This window comes from Microcaecilia unicolor, chromosome 6, assembly GCF_901765095.1.
Source record: "Microcaecilia unicolor chromosome 6, aMicUni1.1, whole genome shotgun sequence".
Classification (NCBI taxonomy): Eukaryota; Metazoa; Chordata; class Amphibia; order Gymnophiona; family Siphonopidae; genus Microcaecilia; species Microcaecilia unicolor.
Genome location: NC_044036.1, coordinates 89,491,488 through 89,516,391, shown reverse-complemented (window position 1 = coordinate 89,516,391; position 24,904 = coordinate 89,491,488). Strand labels below are relative to the sequence as shown.

General features: G+C 44.3%; 1 protein-coding gene across 3 annotated transcripts in view; it reads left to right on the top strand.

Moving 5' to 3' along the window:
- SEC16B (SEC16 homolog B, endoplasmic reticulum export factor) overlaps positions 1-24,904 on the top strand; it is a 137,900-nt gene that overhangs the window by 98,248 nt on the left and 14,748 nt on the right. For 2 of the 3 annotated variants that reach the window (XM_030205979.1, XM_030205977.1), the window contains exons 17-21: positions 1,858-1,971; positions 8,870-8,939; positions 12,036-12,347; positions 16,654-16,727; positions 21,439-21,594. In XM_030205979.1, the coding sequence (XP_030061839.1) occupies positions 1,858-1,971; positions 8,870-8,939; positions 12,036-12,347; positions 16,654-16,727; positions 21,439-21,594 (726 nt within the window). The remainder of the gene's footprint in view (positions 1-1,857; positions 1,972-8,869; positions 8,940-12,035; positions 12,348-16,653; positions 16,728-21,438; positions 21,595-24,904) is intronic. The other variant, XM_030205978.1, reaches the window with a different exon arrangement.

Genomic DNA, 24,904 nt, shown 5'->3' with positions numbered 1-24,904 from the left:
ACTATAATGATGCCATACATTTGTGTTTTTCTGATTACATATTAGAACTCAAACCAAAAATAGTAATGGGGTAATTTTATAGAGGAGTTTTTTCACATAAAGGACCAAATTCTATAAATAACGCTGAAACTATAATGTGCTACTCGCTATTCTATAAACAGCACTGAAAATTAGGTGCCATTTATAGAATATACTTAGGGCTAGATTCTATATGTGGCACCAAAAAATTGGCATTGAAAACGCTATTCTATAAACCATGCTTAAAGTTAGGCATGGTTTATAGAATAGCACTTATACCCAGAGGTCGTGTGTTAATGTAGATGCTGCCATTTGCACCAACGAAAACGTGGTGCAAATGCCCACACCTAAATTTATGCTCAGAGCCCCATATTCTATAATTACATGCATAACTCCAAACCACGCCCCTGATCCACCCTGAAATGCCCAGGACCTTCCCAGATCCCGCACCTAAATTTATATGTGTAAGTTCTAATTAAATCTAATTAGTTTCAATAATTGATTGTTAACATGCTGATTATTGTCACTAATTGGCTCATTATGTAATTAAATTGCTTGTGCAAATTCAGTGCGTGCCCAAATTTGTGCGCACAATTTTTATAGAATTCAGAGGTTAGCGCCAACTTTACATGTGAAGATTTACACCAAGTAAACCCTGGTGTAAATCTTCGCTTCTAAATTAGGCCAATCCCCCTTGTTCTATAATAGCACCCACGACTGTGTCCCCTTTTTGGAGCTGTGCTATTAAAAATGTGCTTGTAAATTTAATTAAGGCAAATTAGTGTTGATAATTGATTATTAGCACCAAATTATCGGTGCTATTTGGCTTTTTAATCAATTAAATTATGCACGCAAATTGAGTGCATACCCAAATTTGCATGCACAATTTTAAGCATAATTTATAGAATTTCAGGGAAAATGTCTCTTTACACTATGACAAGATCTAGACGTGTTTGGGGAAGTTTGGTAAGAGCAAGGGCAGAGTCACGAAATCTGCACATAAGTTATATAATATGAACCCTGATGTGTACTTCAGCCAAGTACAATTATATAACCACATTTTAGCCATGATTTGGCTGCTTTTATGCTGGTATTTTATACAAATGCATAGGCACCTGTGTTTCTTTATAAAGTGGATGAATTTGATATACTGGTTTACATATACAGGCACTTATATTGTACCTGGGGCAATGGAGGGTTAAGTGAATTGCCTAGAGTCACAGTGAGCTGTAGTGGGACCCAAACCCAGTTCCCCAGGCCCCTGCACTGACCATTAGGCTAGTCCTCCACACTGGTAGGTTTACAGTAAACATATACTTGGCCTCCTGACCTGGGTGACTTGTTATACAATTATCCTTTAAAAGCAAACAGATCTTATGTTAACATGCCCAACTTCCCCATCCCAGGAAGAGAAATGAGATGCCTGAAACAATGAAGCAAAACAACAGCTCCATGGCTTGATTTTCTCGTTTTCTGACTTCTTCCTCTCTATAACACACAAATATTCATTAATCAGCAGTGATTAGAGGAGAGGTAAAGAAAGTGTTCTCAGCCAATGGATTTGGAGTAAAATGATATATTCTATGTGTTAGGAATTGCTTTGTAAATATTTTCAGGGTGCTTTTTATAAAATATGGAAAAAAGAACAGAGTATTTTTTGTGGAGGGCACCAGGAGGTGTAAAAGAAAGAGGAAATGTTTTTGAAAGAGTGTCTGGGAGTCTATCAGATACCACGTGAAGTTGTCTCATGCAAAGGTGGTCTTTGTGGGGAGTCAACTGCCCTCCTTTCTCCATCTGTTGTTGTTTCATTGAGCTGAGAATCCTCTCATTCCTGTGCAGCTAGCCGAGCGACTGAAGATGTCGGACCCAGGTCTACTGGAAAGACCGGAGCAGGAGGAGACCCAGGATCCTGATTGGCTGATACAGCTCCGGGTCAGATTGCAACAGTTACAGGTAAAAGTCACTCGCTTGATAGTTCTGCCTTTTATTATCTGCTCTGCCTCTTATGGGGTTAATTCTCAAACAGTTGGTGTAGCTGTAAAATACTTTGAAACTTGGGCTTGATTCTATATATGGCACCTGAAAAATCCATGTGGAAAAAAAATACGCCTAGGCGTATTCTCTGAAGTACACGTAAATTGTATAGAATCGGCTTAAATTTCTGCTCAGTGTATATAGAATATGCCGAGCACCTCTCCACTTGACTAAATTTGGTCATGTCCATTTAGGCCATATTTTACTTGTCATAAATTCTGACACCTGAATTAGCCGCACAGCAGATGTATTCTGTAATAATGCGCTTAGATTGTAGAAATGCTTGCGCCCTGCCCATGACGACGCCCCCTTTTCAACTATCCTGCTTATAATCGAACGAGAAAAACGCCCAAGTTCCGACCTAAATCGGGAGATGGACGTTTATCTCACAAAAACTGCACTCCATCGTGGAAGCGTACAAAGTTCACGGGGGCGTGTCGGAGGCGTGGTGAAGGCGGGACTGGGGCATGGTTATCACCCGAACAGAGATGGGCGCCTTTCGCCGATAATGGAAAAAAAGTATGCGTTTTTAGCTAGAATTTAGGGCACTTTTCCTGGACCCTGTTTTGTCACGAATAAGGCCCCAAAAAGTGCCCTAAATGACCAGATTACCACCACAGGGAATCGGGGATGACCTCCCCTGACTCCCCCAGTGGTCACTAACCGCCTCCCACCACAAAAAATGATGTTTCACAACTTTTTATTTTCACCCTCAAATGTCATACCCACCTCCCTGGCAGCAGTATGCAGGTCCCTGGAGCAGTTGTTAGGGGGTGCAGTGGACTTCAGGCAGGTGGACCCAGGCCCATCCCCCCCCTACCTGTTACAATTGTGCTACTTAATGCTTAGTCGTCCAACCCCCCCAAACCCACTGTACCCACATGTAGGTGCCCCCCTTCACCCCTTAGGGCTATAGTAATGGTGTAGACTTGTGGGCAGTGGGTTTTGAGGGGGATTTGGGGGGCTCAACACACAAGGGAAGGGTGCTATGCACCTGGGAGCTCTTTTACCTTTTTTTTTGTTTTTGTAAAAGTGCCCCCTAGGGTGCCTGGTTGGTGTCCTGGCATGTGAGGGGGACCAGTGCACTATGAATCCTGGCCCCTCCCACGAACAAATGCCTTGGATTTATTCGTTTTTGAGCTGGGCGCTTTCATTTTCCATTATCGCTGAAAAACAAAAACGCCCAGCTCACAAATTGTCGAATAAAACATGGACGTCTATTTTTTTGGAAAATACGGTTCGGTCCGCCCCTTCACGGACCCATTCTCGGAGATAAACGCCCATGGAGATAGATGCTTTCGTTCGATTATGCCCCTCCACGCATCCTAGAATTCGCATTGTTATAGAATATGCTTTGATTTCCACATGGAAAGTAAGGTGTGAAATAGAGAATCCTGGGGTTTATGCTAATTCTGAAGAGGGCAGTTTTCAATGAAACCATTTCAAGTCACCATAAATGACCAGAGTATCGGCAAATGTAGGTACATCAGCACATAAATGTCTATATTCCAGCTTGCGATGGTGTGTGGTTTGAAGGGGGTGTACGCATGGGCAGAGTCTGGGTGGAGCATGGGCAGGGTGCACTGTTATACATGTAAATTTTACAATACTATAATTTACTCACTTTTTTTTCAGCAGTCTAGGCTGAGTGTTTACTTTAGCTCTGTAGCTGGGGTAAGTGCTTGCGCTTAAAATAGAGGCATAAATTTGACCTGTTAAGCTAGTATTCTATAAAGAAAAGTAGGTGTCCATTTTGCTTTATAGAATAGGCCCCCAATAGGTTCCCCTTTATAGAATTGCCCTTGTGGTACTGTTGAAGATACAAATAATTTAGGTAATGTCTACATTACATATTCCAATTTATTCCACAGAAATCCTGCTGAGTATTGGGCTCACTTTGTTTTGCTGTTTGGGAGATTTCGGTGTCAGTGGTGATTCTGTATATGAATTTGGTACTCTGCCTGTATCTGCTTGATTTCTTTGGACATTTCATAACTATCACTCACTAGGGAAGGAAATGAGTTCTATGAGATTTTCCTGGTTTAAATGGCTCATGTCTCAAAATATCCATTTGCTGCCTTCCTTTATGCAGTGACTGTGCCAGTCTTGCTATTTGTTGCCTACTGATTGATGCCTCCTTATAGTTCCGACTGTTCAGCAAGTGACCCTGGCCATCCTTCAGAAATCAATGTTTTTAGTTGTTGGGCCTACCCTTTGGAATGCCCTTCCTGTAGAACTGCGGCTACAACATTCTCACTCAGATTAGGGCAACCCTAAAGACCCACCTATTTAATCAAGTTGACTTGAGTACCCCTTTCTTTATTTCTTTTCTTTTTTGGAGGAGGGTACTCCCGTTACAAGCCTGTTGGACTTTATATTTTTCCCTTCCCCATGATGGTTTCTTCTTCCTATGTCCCTTTCTTTCCGTCTTCCACTCATACTTCTCTACTCTTCTCCTTTGTCTGTTCTATATATACATTGTAGTTCTTTCCCCCTGTGTTTTCCTAAATATGTTATGATGGCACGTACCCTTAGCAGTATATCAAATAAAGGAGAAGCTTGAAACTTGAAATAGTGGTATCGCCCTGTAGCTTCTGTATATAGGGGCTGGTGCTTACACATATAGGAGGTCCATATAGATTGCCTATATTTAGGTGCCAAATTTCCACAGGCTGTGAGCCTATTCTAAAAGAACACGTATGGGTGTAAGTGTTCTAATCGAATGCTAGCATGAACTGGCATTGGCGTATTTATGTTAGGTCTATAGCTGGTATAAATGGGTGCACCTAAATGTGTCATTTATGCACATAATTTACAGTATTTTGTAAGGTGCTCACTTAAATGTGGATCACACCTATGACATGCCCATTCCCCTAGTAGAAAACAGGAGAGGGAAATGGATTAGGCATCTCAGAAACAGACCAAAGAACACCCAATGGAGGAGTAGCCTAGTGGCTAGTGCAGCGGACTTTGATCCTGGGGAACTGGGTTCGATTCCCACTGTAGCTCCTTGTGACTGTGGGCAAGTCACTTAACCCTCCATTGCCCCAGGTACAAAATAAGTACCTGTATCATAGGCGTAGACTGGGGGGGGCGAGGGGGGGCAGTGCCCCCCCAAACGACGCGAGGCGCTGCCGCGCCATTAGTTAAAAAAAAAAAAAAAAGTTTAAAAAAAAAAAAACACATGCAGGCACGCGCTCCTCTCCGTCCGATTGGCTTCCCTGCCCTCTCTATCTGCGTCCCGCCTTCCTCTGACGTCATTTCCTTTCGGGCGGGACGCAGACAGAGAGGGCAGGGAAGCCAAGCGGACGGAGAGGAGCGTCTCCGTCTACTCCTCTCTCTTCCTCCCTCCCTCCCTCCGGCGCAGGCAGCAGTCTTTTCCAGCGTTCCTGGCAGCGGTAGCGTTGTACACGCTGCCTTTGGCTCTGCCCCGAAGCCTTCTCTTCAAGTTCCTGTTCCCGCATAGGTGGGAACAGGAACTTGAAGAGAAGGCTTCCGGGGCAGACCGAAGGCAGCGTGTATATCGCTACAGCTGCCAGGAACGCTGGAAAAGACTGCTGCCTGCGCCGGAGGGAGGGAGGGAGGAAGAGAGGGGGTAAACGGAGTCACCATCTTGGACCTCGCGCGGGGGGGAGGGGTGGGGAGCAGAGGGAAGATGGATAGTACTGGGAGGGGTGGGGAGCAGAGGGAAGGAGCAGGAGATGGATGGGACTGGGAGGGTGGAAGCAGTGGGAAGGAGCAGGAGATGGATGGGACTGGGAGGGTGGGAAGGAGCAGGAGATGGATGGGACTGGGAGGGTGGGAAGCAGTGGGAAGGAGCAGGAGATGGATGGGACTGGGAGGGTGGGAAGGAGCAGGAGATGGATGGGACTGGGAGGGTGGGAAGCAGTGGGAAGGAGCAGGAGATGGATGGGACTGGGAGGGGTGGGAAGGAGCAAGAGATGGATGGGACTGGGAGGGGTGGGTGGGGAGCAGAGGGAAGGACCAGGAATTGGATTGGACTGGGAAAGGAGGTGAGCAGAGGGAAGGAGCAGGAGATGGATGGGACTGGGAGGGGTGGGGAGCAGCGGGAAGGAGCAAGAGATGGTTGGGACTGGGAGGGGGGGGGAGCAGAGGGAAGGAGCAAGAGATGGATGGGACTGGGAGGGTGGGAAGGAGCAGGAGATGGATGGGACTGGGAGGGTGGGAAGCAGTGGGAAGGAGCAGGAGATGGATGGGACTGGGAGGGGTGGGAAGGAGCAAGAGATGGATGGGACTGGGAGGGGTGGGTGGGGAGCAGAGGGAAGGACCAGGAATTGGATTGGACTGGGAAAGGAGGTGAGCAGAGGGAAGGAGCAGGAGATGGATGGGACTGGGAGGGGTGGGGAGCAGCGGGAAGGAGCAAGAGATGGTTGGGACTGGGAGGGGTGGGGAGCAGAGGGAAGGAGCAAGAGATGGATGGGACTGCGAGGGGTGGGGAGCAGAGGGATGGACCAGGAGATGGATGGGATTTGGAGAGGTCAGGCACAGCAGAGGGAAGGAGCAAGAGATGGATGGGACGGAGGGATGGTGAGCAGAGGGAAGGAACAGAAGATGGATGGGACTGGGAGGGGTGGGGAGCAGAGGGAAGGAGCAAGAGATGGATGGGACTGGGAGGGTGGGGAGCAGAGGGAAGCCTACTGGAAAGAAGACACTGCATAAAACAGAAGACACTGGGATCAAAGCGAATAGAAAAACTACATGATCAGACAACAAAGGTAAATAAAAGTTTATTTTATTCATAATTTATTAATTGAAATGTCAGCTTTTTGAAATGTGCATCTGTGATATTTTGCCTGTAAATTTCATTTCCTTCCTCCATATTAGCATATTCATTTGCATATGTATATATGCAAATGATATGCTAATATGCTCCGCCCATTTTTTTGCCCCCCCCAAATGAAACAGTCAAACTACGCCTATGACCTGTATATATGTAAACCGCTTTGAATGTAGTTGCAAAATACCACAGAAAGGCGGTATATCAAGTCCCATTTCCCTTCCCAATATTAAGTTAGAGCTTTTATTAATGACTCATAATAATGACTTGACACGGTACCATGTTTTGGCACAAATGTGCCTGCCTCAGGAGTTTCTTATTGATATAAATGACAGTCACAATATAATCTGTCCTTGGTGGTAAAAATCACACATGAGCCTGTGTGATTTTTACCACTAAAAGAGTGATTTTTATCACTAAAAGAGGTCTTTAAAAAGACCGTTTGTTTATAAAGTAATGGTCTCTAGAACTTGTGCTACTGGCAAATACCAGTTGACAGCTGTTATCAATTAACACCAAGTCATCATGTCTTCATTAAAAGCTCTAACTTCATATTGGGTGTTCCTTGGTCTGTTTCTGAAGTGCCTGATCCATTTCCCACTCCTGTTTTCTGCTGTGTGCGTCCCTGTGGGGTTCTGGTGTTCTTTCCACATTTGTGGTTTTACTGCATTCTCTTGCCTCTCCCTCGTGAATGCTCCCATTTAATAATGCGTTAAGCCATTTTAGTGCATAATTACAGAATGCCATCTATGGGCATAAGTATACACTTGACTGCGTGAATATCAGTATTCTATAAATTTAGTGCGCAAATGGCAAATTTAGGTGACCTGTTATAGAATGAGGGGGATAGTGGCCTGATTTTGTAAAACTAATGGGGGAAATGATCAACATGGGCTACTGTTAAACCCAGTTATTAGTTACTAGGTCTTGTTGCATAAAATGGGACCTGTGCTAAAGTAGCATGATTTGGAATAAAATAGCCCATAACAGTAGCCTACGTTGATAACTATGGCAGCCATTCTGTAAATTGGTGCCTCCTTTTTGGCACCCCAGTGCAGTGTGGCTTTACAGAATACTAGCTCATTGGTGCGCCAGAAAGAAGGCACGCCCACTTACACCGAGCCAACAGCAGGTGAGGGCGGGTGCGCCTACATCCGTCAGTCAACACTCATCTGATAGTATTCTATAGGATGTACGCGTTGATGGGTGACACTCCCACATATATGCCCCCTTTTCAATTGTACACTATTCCATTTATGTGCGAGCTTACACAATAGCGCTTTGGGCTTGCGTGCACGTGAGTGACGAATATTCTGAACATTTGCCTGTCAGACCTGCCTAAATGCTGGCATGCCTTATGCAGCTCTCCATGCCCTAAATGTATAAGCAGTACCAATTCACTAGCAAAGCTATAAAGTTTTAAAAAAATAATTTTGCGGCAAAAACATAAAACAAGGGATTAAAGAAAATTAGCCCCTTAAATCCCTCATTTAAAGCACTTTTATGAAATCTCTGCGTGGTGCTGAACTGGTGCAAAGCTGACAGTGGAAATATGGTTAAATATACATACATTCCCCATTAGAACATGAGAAATAGACATATACCTTTTTGGCCAACCACACCATCTTGAAATCTCTGCATCCTGGCTAGCTTCACATGTAAATAGCAGCTTTCTGAAATCACCATTTACACATGAATGCAGTCTATATGTGATTGCCTTTCTTCTTATCTGGCTTTCTCTTTCTCTACCTGTTGTTCATGCTGACAAAAGAGATGAGCCTGAAGCTAAGTCTTCCTCCCCCTCTCCTATCCCCCATCTCTGGAAAAGTGCACAGAGCACAGGTGAATGTCCAAGTGTGCTGTCAGTCTCCCTGACCCCAAGCTTTCCTCTGAACCTGTCATTTTGACAGACCTCTCACCACTGCAGCAGCTCACTGTTCCCATGGAGACAGCTTTCACTTTACAAAGATTTTATACAGCAAATTCTGTGTCATTAATATTCATTTGTGAATTTGTTAGGTGGAAGGAGAGCATGACAGCCGAACAGCTGCCTCTGTAGATACTGCATGTGCCAGCAGACCAGCAGCAGGTAACCTAATGAAAAGCTTTTTTTTCTTCTGCTTAGAAAAAGATGCTCTGATTTTCTAGTTATAGGTTTGTGGCCTGAAGGAGTGTGTAGTCCATTTGCATCAAAACTATAAATTAGGACTGTTTTGGTTTTAATTTGTTTGTTTTAGGTGGTAGTGGAAATCTGTTCCCATTTGCACAATTTCTTTTATTCCCTCTTTTTATTTGATTCTGCAGTTTCCTTCCGCTCCATTTTACTTACAGTACTTTCAGAACCAGGGCTGGGATGTGGAACAATGAGCCTTCATTTCTAACCAGCTGGGGCAGTGGCCTAATGGTTAGAGTACTGGGCTGAGAACCAGAGAAGCCAGGGTTCAAGTATCACATACCATGTAAAATGAGTTTATCCTGTTGGTCAAACTAAATGGACCGTACAGGTCTTTATCTGCCGTCATTTACTATGTTACTATCAGGCTCATTTTCGAAAGAGAAGGACATCCATCTTTCGACATAAATCGGAACATGGACGTCCATCTCCCAGAGACGTCCAAATCGGTATAATTGAAACTCGATTTTGGACGTCTCCAACTGAAGTCCGTCTCAAGGACGTCCAAATTTCAAGGGGGTGTGTCGGAGGCATGATGAAGGCGAGACTTTGGCGTGCCTAAAACTTGGACGTCTTTGACCCATAATCGAAAAAAGCAAGGACGTCCATGACGAACACTTGGACATTTTCACCCTGACGTGTCTTTTTTACGAATAAGGCACAAAAAGGTGCCCAAAATGACCAGATGACCACGGGAGGGAATCGGAGATGACCTCCCATTACTCCTCCAGTGGTCACTAACCCCCTCCCACCCTGAAAAAAACATCTTTACAAATATTTTGTGCCAGCCTCTATGCCAGCCTCAGATGTCATACTCAGGTCCATGACAGCGCATGAAGGTCCCAGGAGCAATTTTAGTGGGTACTGCAGTGCACTTCAGACATGCGGACCCAGGCCCATACCCCCCCCTCCATCTGTTACATTTGTGGAGGAAACAGCGAGCTCTCCAAAACCCAACACAAACCCACTGTACCCACATCTAGGTAATTTAACCTTACATAAGTACATAAGTAATGCCACACTGGGAAAAGACCAAGGGTCCATCGAGCCCAGCATCCTGTCCACGTCAGCGGCCAATCCAGGTCAAGGGCACCTGGCAAGCTTCCCAAACGTACAAACATTCTATACATGTTATTCCCGGAATTGTGGATTTTTCCCAAGTCCATTTAGTAGCGGTTTATGGACTTGTCCTTTAGGAAACCATCTAACCCCTTTTTAAACTCTGCCAAGCTAACCGCCTTCACCACGTTCTCCGGCAACGAATTCCAGAGTTTAATTATGCGTTGGGTGAAGAAAAATTTCCTACAATTTGTTTTAAATTTATTACACTGTAGTTTCATCGCATGCCCACTAGTCCTAGTATTTTTGGAAAGCGTGAACAGACGCTTCACATCCACCTGTTCCACTCCACTCATTATTTTATATACCTCTATCATGTCTCCCCTCAGCTGTCTCTTCTCCAAGCTGAAAAGCCCTAGCTTCCTTAGTCTTTCTTCATAGGGAAGTCGTCCCATCCCCGCTATCATTTTAGTCGCCCTTCGCTGCACCTTTTCCAATTCCACTATATCTTTCTTAAGATGCGGCGACCAGAATTGAACACAGTACTCAAGGTGCGGTCGCACCATGGAGCGATATAACGGCATTATAACATCCTCACACCTGTTTTCCATACCTTTCCTAATAATACCCAACATTCTATTTGCTTTCCGAGCCGCAGCAGCACACTGAGCAGAAGGTTTCAGTGTATTATCGATGACGACACCCAGATCCCTTTCTTGGTCCGTAACTCCTAACGTGGAACCTTGCAAGACGTAGCTATAATTCGGGTTCTTTTTTCCCACATGCATCACCTTGCACTTGCTCACATTAAATGCCATCTGCCATTTAGCTGCCCAGTCTCCCAGTCTTGTAAGGTTCTTCTGTAATTTTCCACAATCCTGTTGCGAGTTAACGACTTTGAATAACTTTGTGTCATCAGCAAATTTAATTACCTCGCTAGTTACTCCCATCTCTAAATCATTTATAAATATATTAAAAAGCAGCGGTCCTAGTTGAACCACAACTGAAAAAGGTGTGAGCTGAATCTCTTCCAACTTTATTTAGTTTAGTCCAGCAATTCTCAACCCAGTCCTTGGGACACACCCAGCCAGACAGGTTTTCAGATATCCATAGTGAATATGCATTAGATAAAATTGTTCATGCACTACCTCCATTGTATGCACGTCCATTTCATATATGCAAAGTTCTCGTGACAAATGTATAGTAAACTTTGTCCTAATATAGGAACCACTGGCCTTTGCAGTGAGAGTCATTGGCCAGGGCCTTGTGTTTTTGAACTCGGGTCCTAACTCAGACCATTGGAGGTTGTCATGGTGTGATGACTGTGGCTCCCTCCCCCCACGGGCTCTTAGTGCCACTCCTGCAGCATCCCTAACCTTTGCAGCCCGCGTTATTTGATGGTGCATAGACATGGTGCCATATTTAGAGGAGGTAATTGGGGTGGAGGTATAGGCATGTTAGGAAAATAATGCACTTAGGTTACATTTTCCATTCTACATGCACTATTTTCCATGGAAAAGTGCCTGGATGAAAAGTAACACAGATGTTTGCAGCAAGTTTCAAAATATGTCTTCTTACTTTGAAAATCAGTGCAAAGTCTTTGAGGCTAAATTACCTGCGGGAAAATTGCCTTCCCGTAGCAACCTGTTTGTTTTTAAAGAGCTAATGTCCATCTGATTTATTAGTCCTTTAACAGGAAGACAGCCCAAACCAGTAATCAAGCCCAGTTCCTCCACATGGTGGTTCACAGCTTAGCCACTGGGGCCTATCCACTTTTTATCAATTTGTAATGCACATCTGAATATAGAGGAATCTGTCCCTTCTGAAAAATACACGTTGTTATATTGAGCTTGTCCTTCAGTTCACAAGAACACACAGGGAAGAATAGCCAAGCCGAGAGGGAACACTGTACTTCAATAAATTCCTCTTCTTTTCTTGTTTGTGTTGTCTTAGATCTTCAAGCATTCTCACAAAGTTCTGTCAGCCTGGAAGATTCACGGAGGGATATACAGACTTGGGAGAATCAGCAGAAACTTGGGCACCCGCAGGATACCCATTATATGGCTGAGGGCATGGGCTTATATCAGACTGGCACTACTCAGCACCCTTCCTACCACCCTGGCACTTATCACATGGCAGGAGTACCACAGCACACTCCAGTGCCAGTTGATAGGGTCAATGATACCTTGCAACCAGGGTTCAGCAAAGTAATGACATCACCATGGAATCTAGAAAATGAACAACACTGTGGACCACCGGGGCCTGGTAAGAGCCCAGGAAGTAGCCTGAAAACTACAGCAATGTAATGCCACTCACGCATTTTCTCAGCTAAAGCCCACACACAATGCATATTACAATGGGCTTAATAGCACAAACAGTATATCAATAGGAGACAGGAAACACCCACACTTTATGTGAAGGCCAGCTTCTATGTTGACTGGAGGTAAACTCATCTCCATGATCTGTTCGGTGTCAGAATGAAAGTATGTTAGGAGAGGACAAGAACAGTTTAGCCAGTTTCCTTATGGCAAAGTTCTGGGCACTAGCAGAGTGAGTATACATAATAATATTTATACAGTATAGTTATTATAGAGGCTAATATTCAGCCTATTGCGGTCACTGATTTTCAAGGCGCTGACCGTTGCGGGCAGACCTTGACCTGGATATTCAATGCCAGACCTAATTCAGGCACCAGCATTGAATATCTGGGGCTTGCATGGCTGCTGGAAGTTATCCAGGTGTCAGCCAATATTATACCAGTGCCTAGATAACAAACCGGATACAATTAGGACAGCCTATTTTGCTGTCTTGACTTTATCCAGTTTGTTATCTGGTTAGTGGTCTGAGTATGATTGCTAAGTGGATAAATTGTGGCACTGATCTGACTCAGCACAGGGACTGCCCTGGCACTAAGGAGGTAATTCTATAAAGGTTGGATAAAGCTAAGTGCTAGGATGATGCATGCTAAGGGCTAGATTTTATATATGGTGCCTAAAAAAGCATTATTCTATAAGCTGTGCTTAAAGTTAGGCACGGTTTATAGAACAGCGTTTATGCCCAGGAGTTGCACCTAACTTTAGGTGTGACCATTTGCACCAGTTGAAACGTGATGTAAATGTACATGCCTATATTAGGTGTGTATCCCCGTTATTCTGTAACAACTTGTGTTAATGCTGGGAACACTCCTGTTATGTCCATGACCCTCCCATTTCCGCTCCCCCTTTTTCAAATCGCTCATATATTGTAGGCACGTAAATGCCAATTAAATCTAATTAGTGCCCATGATAAATTGCATGTGCAAATTGGGCACGCGCACAATTTTTGGTAACTTTTATAGAATTAGGGGGTAAGTGTGAATTCTATATTGGCGATTATGTACATAATTGCTGTTATAGAATCAAACATATAAATGGCGAGTGACCGTACTCACCCGCAAATGCGCAGTAGAGACTTCCCTCTCTGTCCCGCCCCGCGTCAATACGTGATGACGGGGGTGGGACAGAGAGGGAAACTGCGCGAAGGGGAGGGAGGGAACCGCAGACGTAGCTACCGCTCCCCCCCCCGAGGTCGCCGCTAACGCTCCCCCCACCCGGAGTCGCCGCCGCCGCCCCCCCTCCACTCGGCCCGAGCACTCTCTTCTTCGGTATTGAACTTACATTGCCAACACGCAGCAGGCAGATCAGCTGAGCTCCCGTCGGCCTTCCTTCCCTGCCTGTGTCCCACCCTCGCCGACGTTACGTCACATGAGGGCGGGACACAGGCAGAGAAGGAAAGCTGACGGCAGCTCAGCTGATCTGCCCTACTGCGTTTTCGGCGATGTACGTTCAATAGCGAAGAGAGGGCCCGGGCCGGGTAGAGGGGTGGCGGCGGCAACTCTGGGGGGGGGGGGGGGGGGACCGGTGGCGGCGACCTCGGGGGGGGGGGGGGGCTTGAAAAAAACCCATACTAGCCCATTTTAACGGGCTCAACGGCTAGTACTAGCATAAGTCAACATTTACGCACACATTCACACCTAAATGCTGTCAATTATGTGCCTGTCAGTATTCTAAAAGGTTAGTGCATAAGTGCTTGGCTCGCCCATGCCTTACTCATCCCCCCCCCCCCCCCCCCCACTGATGTCCTCTGCGCTCTCGAAGTTAAATACTATGGGCCCGATATTCAGCCTGTGGCATTCAGCATTTTGCTGATCATCACTGGTGTTATACCTGGAAATTCAGTGCCAGGCCATGTCTGGGCTCTGGCATTGAATTTCTGGGTATATGGAGCCGGCAAAAACAGTGGTTAAGTACGATATTCAGCACTTAACCAGCTATGAAGAACTGCATAAAGATAGGCCTATGTTTTATGCAGTTTTGCAGTTATCATTATTTATTGGTTATGTATGCGATTATCGTAGCCAGTTAAGCGCTGAATATTGGTGCTTAACTGGCTACGTGCCGACTCCGCCCCCGGAACACCCTAGAAATAGCTAGTTTTGGCTTGGGCGCTAACCAGGCCTTTTTAGCAGCACTATCCGGTTAAGTGCTGCTGAAAATACCCAGTTAACCTCTGACAGATGATGTAAATAGCTAAGATCCTCTCCTAGCCAGTATGTCAAGCTCCATCTCTGGCCATCTTCAAATCTAGGCTAAAAGCCCACCTTTTTGAGGCTGTTTTTAACTCCTAACCCCTATTCACTTGTTCAGGACCTATGTCTTGTTTTATCATTCCCACCTTAGTAATTCCTGTTTCCCTTATTTGTCCTGTTTGTCTGTTCTGATTAGATTGAAAGCTCTGTCGAGCAGGGGCTTTCTCTTCATGTTCAAGTGTACCGTGCTTCATACATCTAGTAACACTATAGAAATGATAAGTAGTAGTAGTTTTGAAAGTCAGGCCCTACAGAATTTAGGTGCTAACATTATAGAATTGCCCCTAAGTGCAGTTACAAGCCTAACTGCAAATTAGTGGCAATTAACTCTAGTTATTACTGATAACTGGGTTGTTAGTGCCAATTTGTGCCTTATCAATCAATTAACTTATACACAACTATCATTATTCTATAACCTACATGTGCAATTTTGCGCACTAACCCACGGATTCTATATAAAGTGTGGTGAGTTGCATACGTTAAATTGGGTGCACTTCCAATTTACATGTACACCTTAATTGACTAACGAGCCAATCAGTGATGATAAGTGGCCGATTACAACCAATTATCAGCACTGACTGGCAATAATTGGAATTTACGCGCACATCTTTTTAAGCGTATTCTAAAAAGAGGTGCATATAAATCCTAACATGTAGCGGAAACGGGGGCACAGCCATGGGAGGAGTGTGAGCATGTTGACGGCATTCCACAAATTTACGAGCGTGGTTATGGAATTTGGGGGAACATGCCTACTTTTAGGTGCAGATGTTTTTACACCAGGTTTTCAGTTGTATAAATGGCCGCACCTGAATGTATGCGCTATTCTGTAAACCGAGCCTAACTTTAATTACGGTTTATAGAATAGCACTAAGCGCTATTTTTGGACACATCTATTTTTTTAGACACTATCTTCCGGATTCTATACAGTGCGACAAGTTGCACGCGCAAATTTGGTCATATTCTGTATTTGCACGTGCAACTTAGTTAACAACCCAATCAGTGCCGATAATTGCCACTTAACAAGCAATTATTGACATTAATTGGCATTAGTTAGAATTTACGCGCTCAGATGTCTAAGCGCATTCTGTAATGTGATGCGAATAAATTCTAAGCTGTATAGTTGAAAAGGGGGCATGGCCATGTGTATTTCTAAATTCTATGTGCGTTGCTACAGAATATACCCAGTCCGCGCCTAATTTAGATATTGGCTTTTACACCAAGCTTTACTTGGTGTAATTGCCAGCGACTAAATTTAGTCACATGGACAGGTTCTCGGCATTTTCTATAAACCATGCAGAAATTTAGGCATGTTCTATAAAGTATGTTTAAATTTAGGCATACTTTATAGAATATGCCTAGGTGTATTTTTTTGTCACCAATTTTTTTAGGAGTGATATATGAAATCTAGTCCTATTTATACAATCTGGCCCTAAGAAAGAAAATGTGCATACAAGATTATAGAATTAGGGGTTAATTGGATAGTGTCAATCCAGTTTCCCTAGGTTTGCAGCAGCTCTATATGGTTATTTGCCATTGAAAATCCAGGGATCACACAGTAAGCAGGAAATTACAGGTTATGACCCCTCCTAACCGGTTATCGCCTGCTGAATATCAGCCCGTTAATTTCCACAAAAAGCACAGACCATTTTGATGGCTGCTGTCACTAGGTATAGTCACCATCCTTAATTCTGCAATTGGGTCTCAAGGTCAGGGTAATGTCTTCACATTAAAACAGTCGGTGAAATGGTTCTATTTTGCACAGAGTTGACATCTTTACTTTAGCTGCAAGAAATGAGATCTCTTGTACCTTAAGACAGCATTTGTAAAGTCTGAACTTATATTGCATTAGCAGAGCTGTTTTAGCCTGTGCAGTGCTTGGGCCTGGGAGAGTCTGCTCAAAATCGTTCAATTCTCAGCTGAACCCTTTCCTGTCATTGATTCCAGAGAATTTTGCAGTGACGGCGCAGCCCCAGGAACAGCACAAGGAATTTGGGGATGGAAAGGAGACTCCAGTGCAGGTGAGACTCGGTGAAGGGGGTGAATAAACATATGGATAAAGGTGAGCTGGTCGATATTATGTATCTGGATTTTCAAAAAAGCATTTGACAGAGTACCAAAACACAGCGAAGGTGTCACCTTTGCTGTGTTTTGTTACTCTTTTGCTTTGCAAGGGACTTGTGTTCTTCTGTTTCTTGTTGATCTTTTCATTTGACAAAGTGTCTCATGAAAGACTTCAGAGGAAATTGGAGAGTCATGGGACAGGAGGTAGTGTCCTATTGTGGATTAAAAACTGATTAAAAGATAGAAAACAGAGAGTAGGGTTAAATGGTCAGTATTCTCAATGGAGAAGAGTAGATAGTGGAGTTTCCCAGGGGTCTGTGCTGGGTCATCTGCTTTTTAACATATTTATAAATGATGTAGAGATGGGAGTAACTAGTGAGATAATTAAATTTGCTGATGACACAAAGTTAAGTTATTCAAAGTTGTTAAATCGCAAGAGGATTGTGAAAAATTGCAAGAGGACCTCACATTTAATATGAGCAAGTGCAAACTGACGCATGTGGGAAAGAGGAACCCAAACTATAGCTACTTGATTCAAGGTTCCACATTAGGAGTCACTGCACAGGAAAAGGATCAAGGTGTCATCGTTGATGATATGATGAAACCCTCTGTTCAGTGTGCAGCACGTCCAAGAAAGCAAATAAAATGTTAGGAATTATTAGTAAAGGAATGGAAAACAAAAATGAGAATCTTATAATGCCTTCTATAGTGCAACTGCACCTCGAATACCTCTGGTTACTGCACCTCAAAAAAGATAAAGTGGAATTAGAAAAGGTACAGAGAAGGGTGACAAAAATGATAAAGAGGATGGGACGACTTCCCTGTGAGGAAAGGCTAAAGTGGATAGGTCTCTTCAGCTTGGAGAAGAGATGGCTGAGGGGAGATATGATAGAGGTCTATAAAATACTGAGTAGAGTGGAATGGGTAGATGGGAATCGCTTGTTTACTCTTTCCAAAAATACTAGGACTAGGGGGCACACAATGAAGCTACTGTGTAGTAAATTTAAAACAAACCAGAAAAAATATTTCTTCACTCAGGGGTCCTTTTACTAACCACAGTAGCATTTTTAGCTCGCGGTAGAAATCAGCTGGCAGTAAACGCTGAGATGCCCATAGGAATATAATGGGTGTCTTGGCCTTTACTGCCAGCTGATTTCTACCGCGAGCTAAAAACGATACCGTGTTTTAGTAAAAGACCTCCTCAGTGCATAATTAAGCTGTGGAATTCATTACCAGAGAATGTGGTAAAAGCAGTTAGCAGGGTTAAAAATATTAGATAATTTCCTAAAAGTCCATAAGCCATTATTCTGATGGACATGGGAAAATCCACTGCTTATTTCTAGGATAAGCAGCATACAATGTTTTACTGTTCTGGTATCTTGTCAGGTACTTGTGTTCTGGTTTGGCCACTATTGGAAACAGGATATTGGGTTTGATGGACCTTTGGTCTGTCCCAGTATGGCAACGCTTATGTTCTTACTAGTGAAAAAGGCCCGTTTCTGACACGAATAAAACGGGCGCTAGCAAGGTTTTCCTCGGAGTGTGTATGTTTGAGAGAGTGTGTGTGAGAGTGACTGTATGTGAGAGAGAGAGTGAATGTGCGAGTTTGTGTGTGTGACAGAGAGCGAGTGAGACTGGGTATGAGTGTGTGTGTGTGTGAGAATGAGAGTGTGTGAGAATGAGAGAGTGTGCCAGGGGTCCCCACCCCCCTCCCTCTGAGTTTCAGGGTCCCCACTCCCCCTTCCCTCCGAGTTTCAGGGTCCATCCCCCCTCCCTCTGAGTTTCTGGGTCCCCCCTCCCTCCCTCTGAGTTTCAGGGTCCCTTCCCTCCCTCCGAGTTTCAGGGTCTCCCCCCTCCGTCTGAGTTTCAGGGTCGCCCTCCCTCAGAGTTTCAGAGTCTCCCTCTCTCAGAGTTTCTGAGTTTCAGGGTCCTCCCCTCTCTCCTTCCCTCCCTCCGAGTTTCAGGGTCCCTGGCTCTGAGTTTCAGGGTCCCCTCCCTCCCTCTGAGTTCCAGGGTCCCCTCCCTCCCTCTCTCTTTCCGAGTTCCAGGGTCCCACCCACCCAGTTCCAGGGTCCCTTCCCTCCCACCCTCCCACAGTGCTTCTCCCGTCCACTAGCTAAGTCCTGGCCTGACCCACAGCCAGCAGGAGCTCCCTCATATTGTGTGACTCACAGACACCGAGAGGCAACGGCGGGGCTGACGCAGCCACGGGCACTCAGCATGTTAGTTTGGCTCCCGGTTTTGTTTCACACATATGCTGTTTGCTTAGTTCTTCGTTTGCTCGGCCGCCAACTGCGAGACACAGAGAGGGTAGACGGTGTGCAGGCACGCTGAAAACAATTTTCGTTGGTTGGTTGCCTTGCCTCTCACTGTTCCGCCCTCGACGTTATCACGTTTTGACGCGAGGGCAGGACAGAGAGAGATGGTGACAGACTGATGAACCTAATGAACCTTACGAACCCTTCACTTCAGTGAAGCCACGGAGTCAGCTTCAGAACGTTGGCGGTGGAAATTATTATAGTAGATGTTCTTAGTGGTATGAAAGCATTTTGGAAAAGCTATTGACCTGAGTAAACAGGCCTACCCTTTCCTCAGGTAAAAGTACATAAGGGGGACTTCACAGTGCGTTCTTTTACTTGTGGGAAAAATGAGTTGACTTAGAAGCAGGTTTGTCCAAGTGAGGCAACAATACATGTAGTATTGCATTTTCAAAACTATGCATGCTGTTTTTAAGGGGAAAAAATATCCACTGATAAGGAAGTACAGATTTCTGCAGTTGCTTTTTCTCTAGGCAGTTCTCAAAAGGACAGGCATGATCATACTTTCCATGTATAAAACGATGCAAAGTCTGCAGGTTAAAATACACGCAGACCAAGGCCTGCTTGGTGGGGGGGGGGGGGGGGGGTTGCAACAGAACAAAATGGAAGAATTGCCCATGTCCCCCATGCTACAGGGGCTTCCTAAGCCTGCTTAAAGGTGAAGGTGATGCAGTCTGCTGGTGGGCTCTGGGTCCCCCACCCGAGTCTCTGCTTGGGGTCCCAATAAGTTTAACACTGTCTCTGTTGCAGACTCTGTAACAGATAGGACAAAAAAAGTGGGAGTTTGACCACGGATGCCAAAGACTGGAAAGACGTGTACTTGAGATCATAGGTTTATTGAGTAGAAAGACTCGACACAAACGTTGTGTTTCAGCTGCTAGGCCTTCATCAGGAGTCTGTTTAAACAGTAGCTGGTTGTACGCTGATGTGCTAGGGTACAGGATTATCCATCTGCACACAAATGCTCTAGGGTGCAGGATTATCCGTCTGCACGCAATAAATATCCAATCTAAAAGTGGATTGAAATGTTGGACTTTAAAAAGACCTTTGGTAAAGAAAACACGCCAACGAAGCAGGAGTAGAACGTAATTCGAAATGAGGATATTTATGGCATCCGTGGTCAAACTCCCACTTTTTTGTCCTATCTCTGTGTTTTCCTGTGGGATGTTTGAGTTCTCCACCTTTGGCGGATTCTGTTCAAGCAGACTCTGTAACTACTCGTAAAGTTTTGAAAATCAGCTCTTATATTTGAAAATAGTCCTATAAATTCTTTATACCCCAGAGGAAGAGGAAAAATGGGCAGGCTCATTTCAAAATTTATAGCTGTTTACTACACCTTTTTATGTAAACTGGCTGCAAATTTTGGGTGGGGGAGCGGAGGCATGGCTCTGGTGCAAGAGAGATCATCTTCCATACCCACCTCTCTCCTGTGGCCTGTGTCAGGGGAGGGGGTGGGACACAGTAGAGCCTGAGCATGTGCCTGTGTGGAAAGACCCTGCACAGTGCATGGTCCCCTTGCAACTTTGTGCTAGAGAAGAAGGTAGGGTGTTGGTGCAGGGGACGAAAAGAGGGAGGAGATGCTGGACACCTTAAGGGAGGGAGAGAGGAGAAGGAGAGATGCTGGCCACCCAGTTGGAGGGGGGGGGGGGGGAGTTTGGAGGGTAGGGATGAGGAAATGCTTGAATATAGAATGAGTTACAGAAGGGGAAATGCTGGACTATGGGGTTCAGAAAGAGCATATAGCTGAAAGTTTTCCTAAGGTGTCAGATACCCTTGGCCATCTGAAAATTGCCCTCCTTCAGTGTGCTAAAAGTCTCATATTGTTTGATGGCACAAGGACATGGTGCTATATTTACAGGAGGCGATTGTAGGGGGTGGGATTTGGTAGGAAAATAATACACTTTCAAATCTATGTGCATCATTTTCCATGGAAAAAATACTTGTATGAAAAGTAATGCAGATGTCTGTCCTCTTGCTTTGAAAACTGGTGCAAAATTCTTGAGACAAAAAGTACCTATGGACTTTGTCCCAATATGGCAGTTTAAAAATTGCTTTCCTGTAGAGACCTTTTGCTAATGTCCCTGCCATCTCTGATTCATTAGTGCTTTAACAGGTATCAGAGCCTGCTAAGACTCCAAATTTCTCCAAGATGGTGTCAAAAAACTTAATAAAATCAAAGAAAACATATGCAGCATAGGACCTATAAAACAGAGGCAAACAGAAGACCAGCAGGCAGTTGATTCATCAGGTGGAAGAGAAGCTCGAAGAGTTGCAGCCCCCTCTGAATTGTCCTGTGGTTTACTGACTTTAATCCCTTTCCTTATAACAAAACTTTGGTTAATTTCTTTAGGCCCTGCATGCACCAGTTGCAAGGATCAGATCCATTTCTGAGAGTTCCACCATCTCTGTCGAGGAAGAACACTCAGAAGATAGCAGTGAGCGAGACACTGAAGACACCCGAGAGAATCCACAAGGGCCGGAGATGAAAGAAGCAGTGAGTAAAACAGTACGTGAGTGTATATTGTACCTGCTGAATCTTCTGCTCAGGACAGGCTGCCTTTACTTATTCTGTATACAAAAATGTGGTCTTAAAGTTTCTAAATCATAGGAACTTCATCGATCAATCACTTCCACAAAGATAAGTTCCTTTTATTCTCTTAATTCAATCAATAATATCAACTGCATCTGTCAAATAAAATACGTATAATCACTAAATGAGTCTGTGAATAGATATGATTTACGCTGTCTTTTGAATGATGGATATGAAGGTTCTAACTGTAGGAATTAAAGATAGTGAGTTCCACCACTAAATATAGATTCACGAATAGTATCCAAAAATGCTACATGAAATGAAGGGACAACTAAACAATTTTGTTGTGAGGAATGTAAGGTCCAAGGGGCCCTGAGAACCCAAAGTTGTAATGGAAAGTTAACTTTTGTCCCCATGAATTTGTTAACTAAAGCAGTTGTTTGGCAATTGTACGTGTTGGGTCTTAGTTTTTACTTAAGTATCCTGTAGACCAGTGTTTCTCAACTTCAAGTCAAGTATCTACAAGCTCCGATCAGCAGAGATGTTTTAATCACAAAACAGAAAATAAAATTACTTTTGTTGTCTGGTCATCTTATTTTTCTAATTATGTTGTTCCGAGCTATGGTTTCTGTTTTCCTCCGTCTTCTCTTAACTCTTCTCATTTTTCTCTCCTCCTTTTCCTATTAGCTTTCTTCAATTTATTTGTCTTCCTCTCATTCATACTTTCCAATTTCCCAATTTTTACTATGTCTGCTTACTGCTTTCTATCTCTTTCCCTCCCCCTAGCTCTCCTATTCCCATTCCTTTTATTCCTCCATTTTTCACTAACTCTTTTCCCCACCCTTCCATCCAGCGTCTCTCCTCTCTCTTTCTTCCCTCCCGTGTCTACCCTCATATCTATGTTTTCACAGTCCACTGCTGCTTTTCCAGGGCAGCGGCAAAACAACCTGAAGCAGTGTTGGGACTGTTTGCATACTGTCAGCTCTGCTGGTCTCCTGCCCTGAAGTTTGGAATTTAAGGTCAGAGAGGACAGGGGACCATAGAGCCTACAGCTCACACATGACAAGTATGATTCTGAGATGGCTTCAGATTGTTTAGCCGCTGCTGCTGCTTTTTTGGAGAAGCAGTGGTGGAGATGGCAGTGGGAGGGATTGAGGAAGGTCTGCTGCGTACCCCCCTACTGAGGTCTTGCTTACACTTTGGGGTACATGTATTATGTGTTGAGAACCTCTGCTATAGAGAAAGTGAAGCAAGGAAGTTCAATACAACTCTGTTCTCATGGCCACTGGGTGGCGCCAGGGCCATGTCGGCATGAAAAAAATAATGCTTATTTTTATAGTGTTATTGGATGCATGCAGTGCTATCAAGTGGTAATAAGTACTCAGTTATGATGTCTGCCCCAAAAGGCTTACAATGTAAGGGGTAAGTTCTGAAAAGATTGTCAAAATTGAGGCTTTGGGATGATGTGTGCTAAACGCAAATTCTCTGCGTGTAACCGCCAACATAGTATACTAGCCTAAGTCCGCATATATTAATTTAATTTATTTATTTATTAGGACTTATTTACTGCCTTTTTAAAGGAATTATTTCAAGGCGGTGTACAGCAAGAATGAATCAAACATGAGTAATAGACAGTTACAGCAGTAAAAATATTCAAATAACAGTACAAAGTATGACATAGTATACTACTTACAATGTCAACAGAATATGTAATAGAACATTTTAATTGACAGTGTAGGGTATAAGCAGAGATGGAACATATAGATAGGTAAGAGAGTAAGAAGAGTTAGAAAATGACTAATTTAAAGAAAGTTGCACGTGAGGTCAGAGAGATGGTTAAATATTCTCTCAGCTAGGGTAAGAGTGGATAAACATGTCCTGCTGCAGTATGTGCAGCTCATGTCACTCCTTGTGTGTGTGAGTGAGACTAACAAGTTAGTTCCTTCTTCCATTAAAGGCCTGGTTGAAGATCCAAGCTTTCACCTGCTTCTCATGGGGGGTGGGGGGCAGGGCGGGTGGTTGGTCAGTGGTCCTGCCCCGGGCCTGGCTGTGTCTCTTGGCAGCCCTGGATGCTTGCACCGAACTGTAGGCAGTTAGGCGCGTAAATGTTAATATTCTATAACCCATGTGCATAACTGCCTGACCCGCCCATTCCCCTGCCAGGCCTACACCCCACTAAAGTTGCACGCTCTGGAATTTGAGTATTTAACTTACAGAATAACAACTAAGGACAGTTACATGTGTAACTGCTATTTGGAGCCAGTTATGGGCAGTCATGGCCTATTATTGCTCATTAACTCCAATTATCAGCTCATTATTAAATTAAGTTACACATGCAGCTGACCTGATTCTATCATTTGTGGCTGCGTGAATTTCTAGATTTAGGGGGTAAGTGGGTACCTGAGGTAATGGGAGATAAAATGACTTGGCCAACGTCACAAAGAAAAGGTAGAATTTGAACCCTGGCTTTCCTGCTTCTTAGCCCATTGCTTGAACCTAGGGTTTCTCAACCCAGTCCTCAGGACACACACACACCCAACCAGCCAGTCAGGTTTTCAGGATACCCACAATGACTATGGATGAGATAAATTTGCATGTACATCCTTTAGTTTATTAACATTAGATTAGATTTAACATAGCAAATATGAGAGGCCCCCTCCTTGCATAATGTCATCCAGTGCCAATACCCTCTAGCAGCAATTATACCAGGGGCGTAGCCAGCCCTCCAATTTTGGGGGTGCTCATGGATGGACTGTGGAGGAGGGTAATGCATTCCTCTCTTCTCCCTCCCCCTGTGTACAAGTGTTAACCATACCTTTGCTGGTGGGGATGCCGAGGCCCTGCCAGCCAAATAAATACAGTTCCCGAGTTGCTCCCCTCCTTCTTGTGCTGCTTCCTCCCTGTTGAATATACAAAAACAATTTAAATGCCACAGCTCGCTTTTAAAATGAATTTTGCCCTGGCTAGGATTTGCTGGGTGATTTCTAGTGTTCTGGATTGGGTGCTCTTGGAGACAGACTGCTGGGATTGTTGGACCTTTGACCCAGCATGGCACATGTTAGATTCTTAAGCCACAAAAATAGATGCATTTGAACTTGTCTGAGACAGGGGAATTAGAATTTTTTGCTTAGAAGGGCTGAAGTGATGAATAAGAGTATCCTACAAAACCGCACAGAGGGTAAATTTGTTAAATTCTTAATCTTCTTGTTGACAGTGTAACAGCAGTTTACATTTACTTCCCATGACAGGGGCGTAGGTATGGGTGGGCCTAGTTAGGTACAGGCCC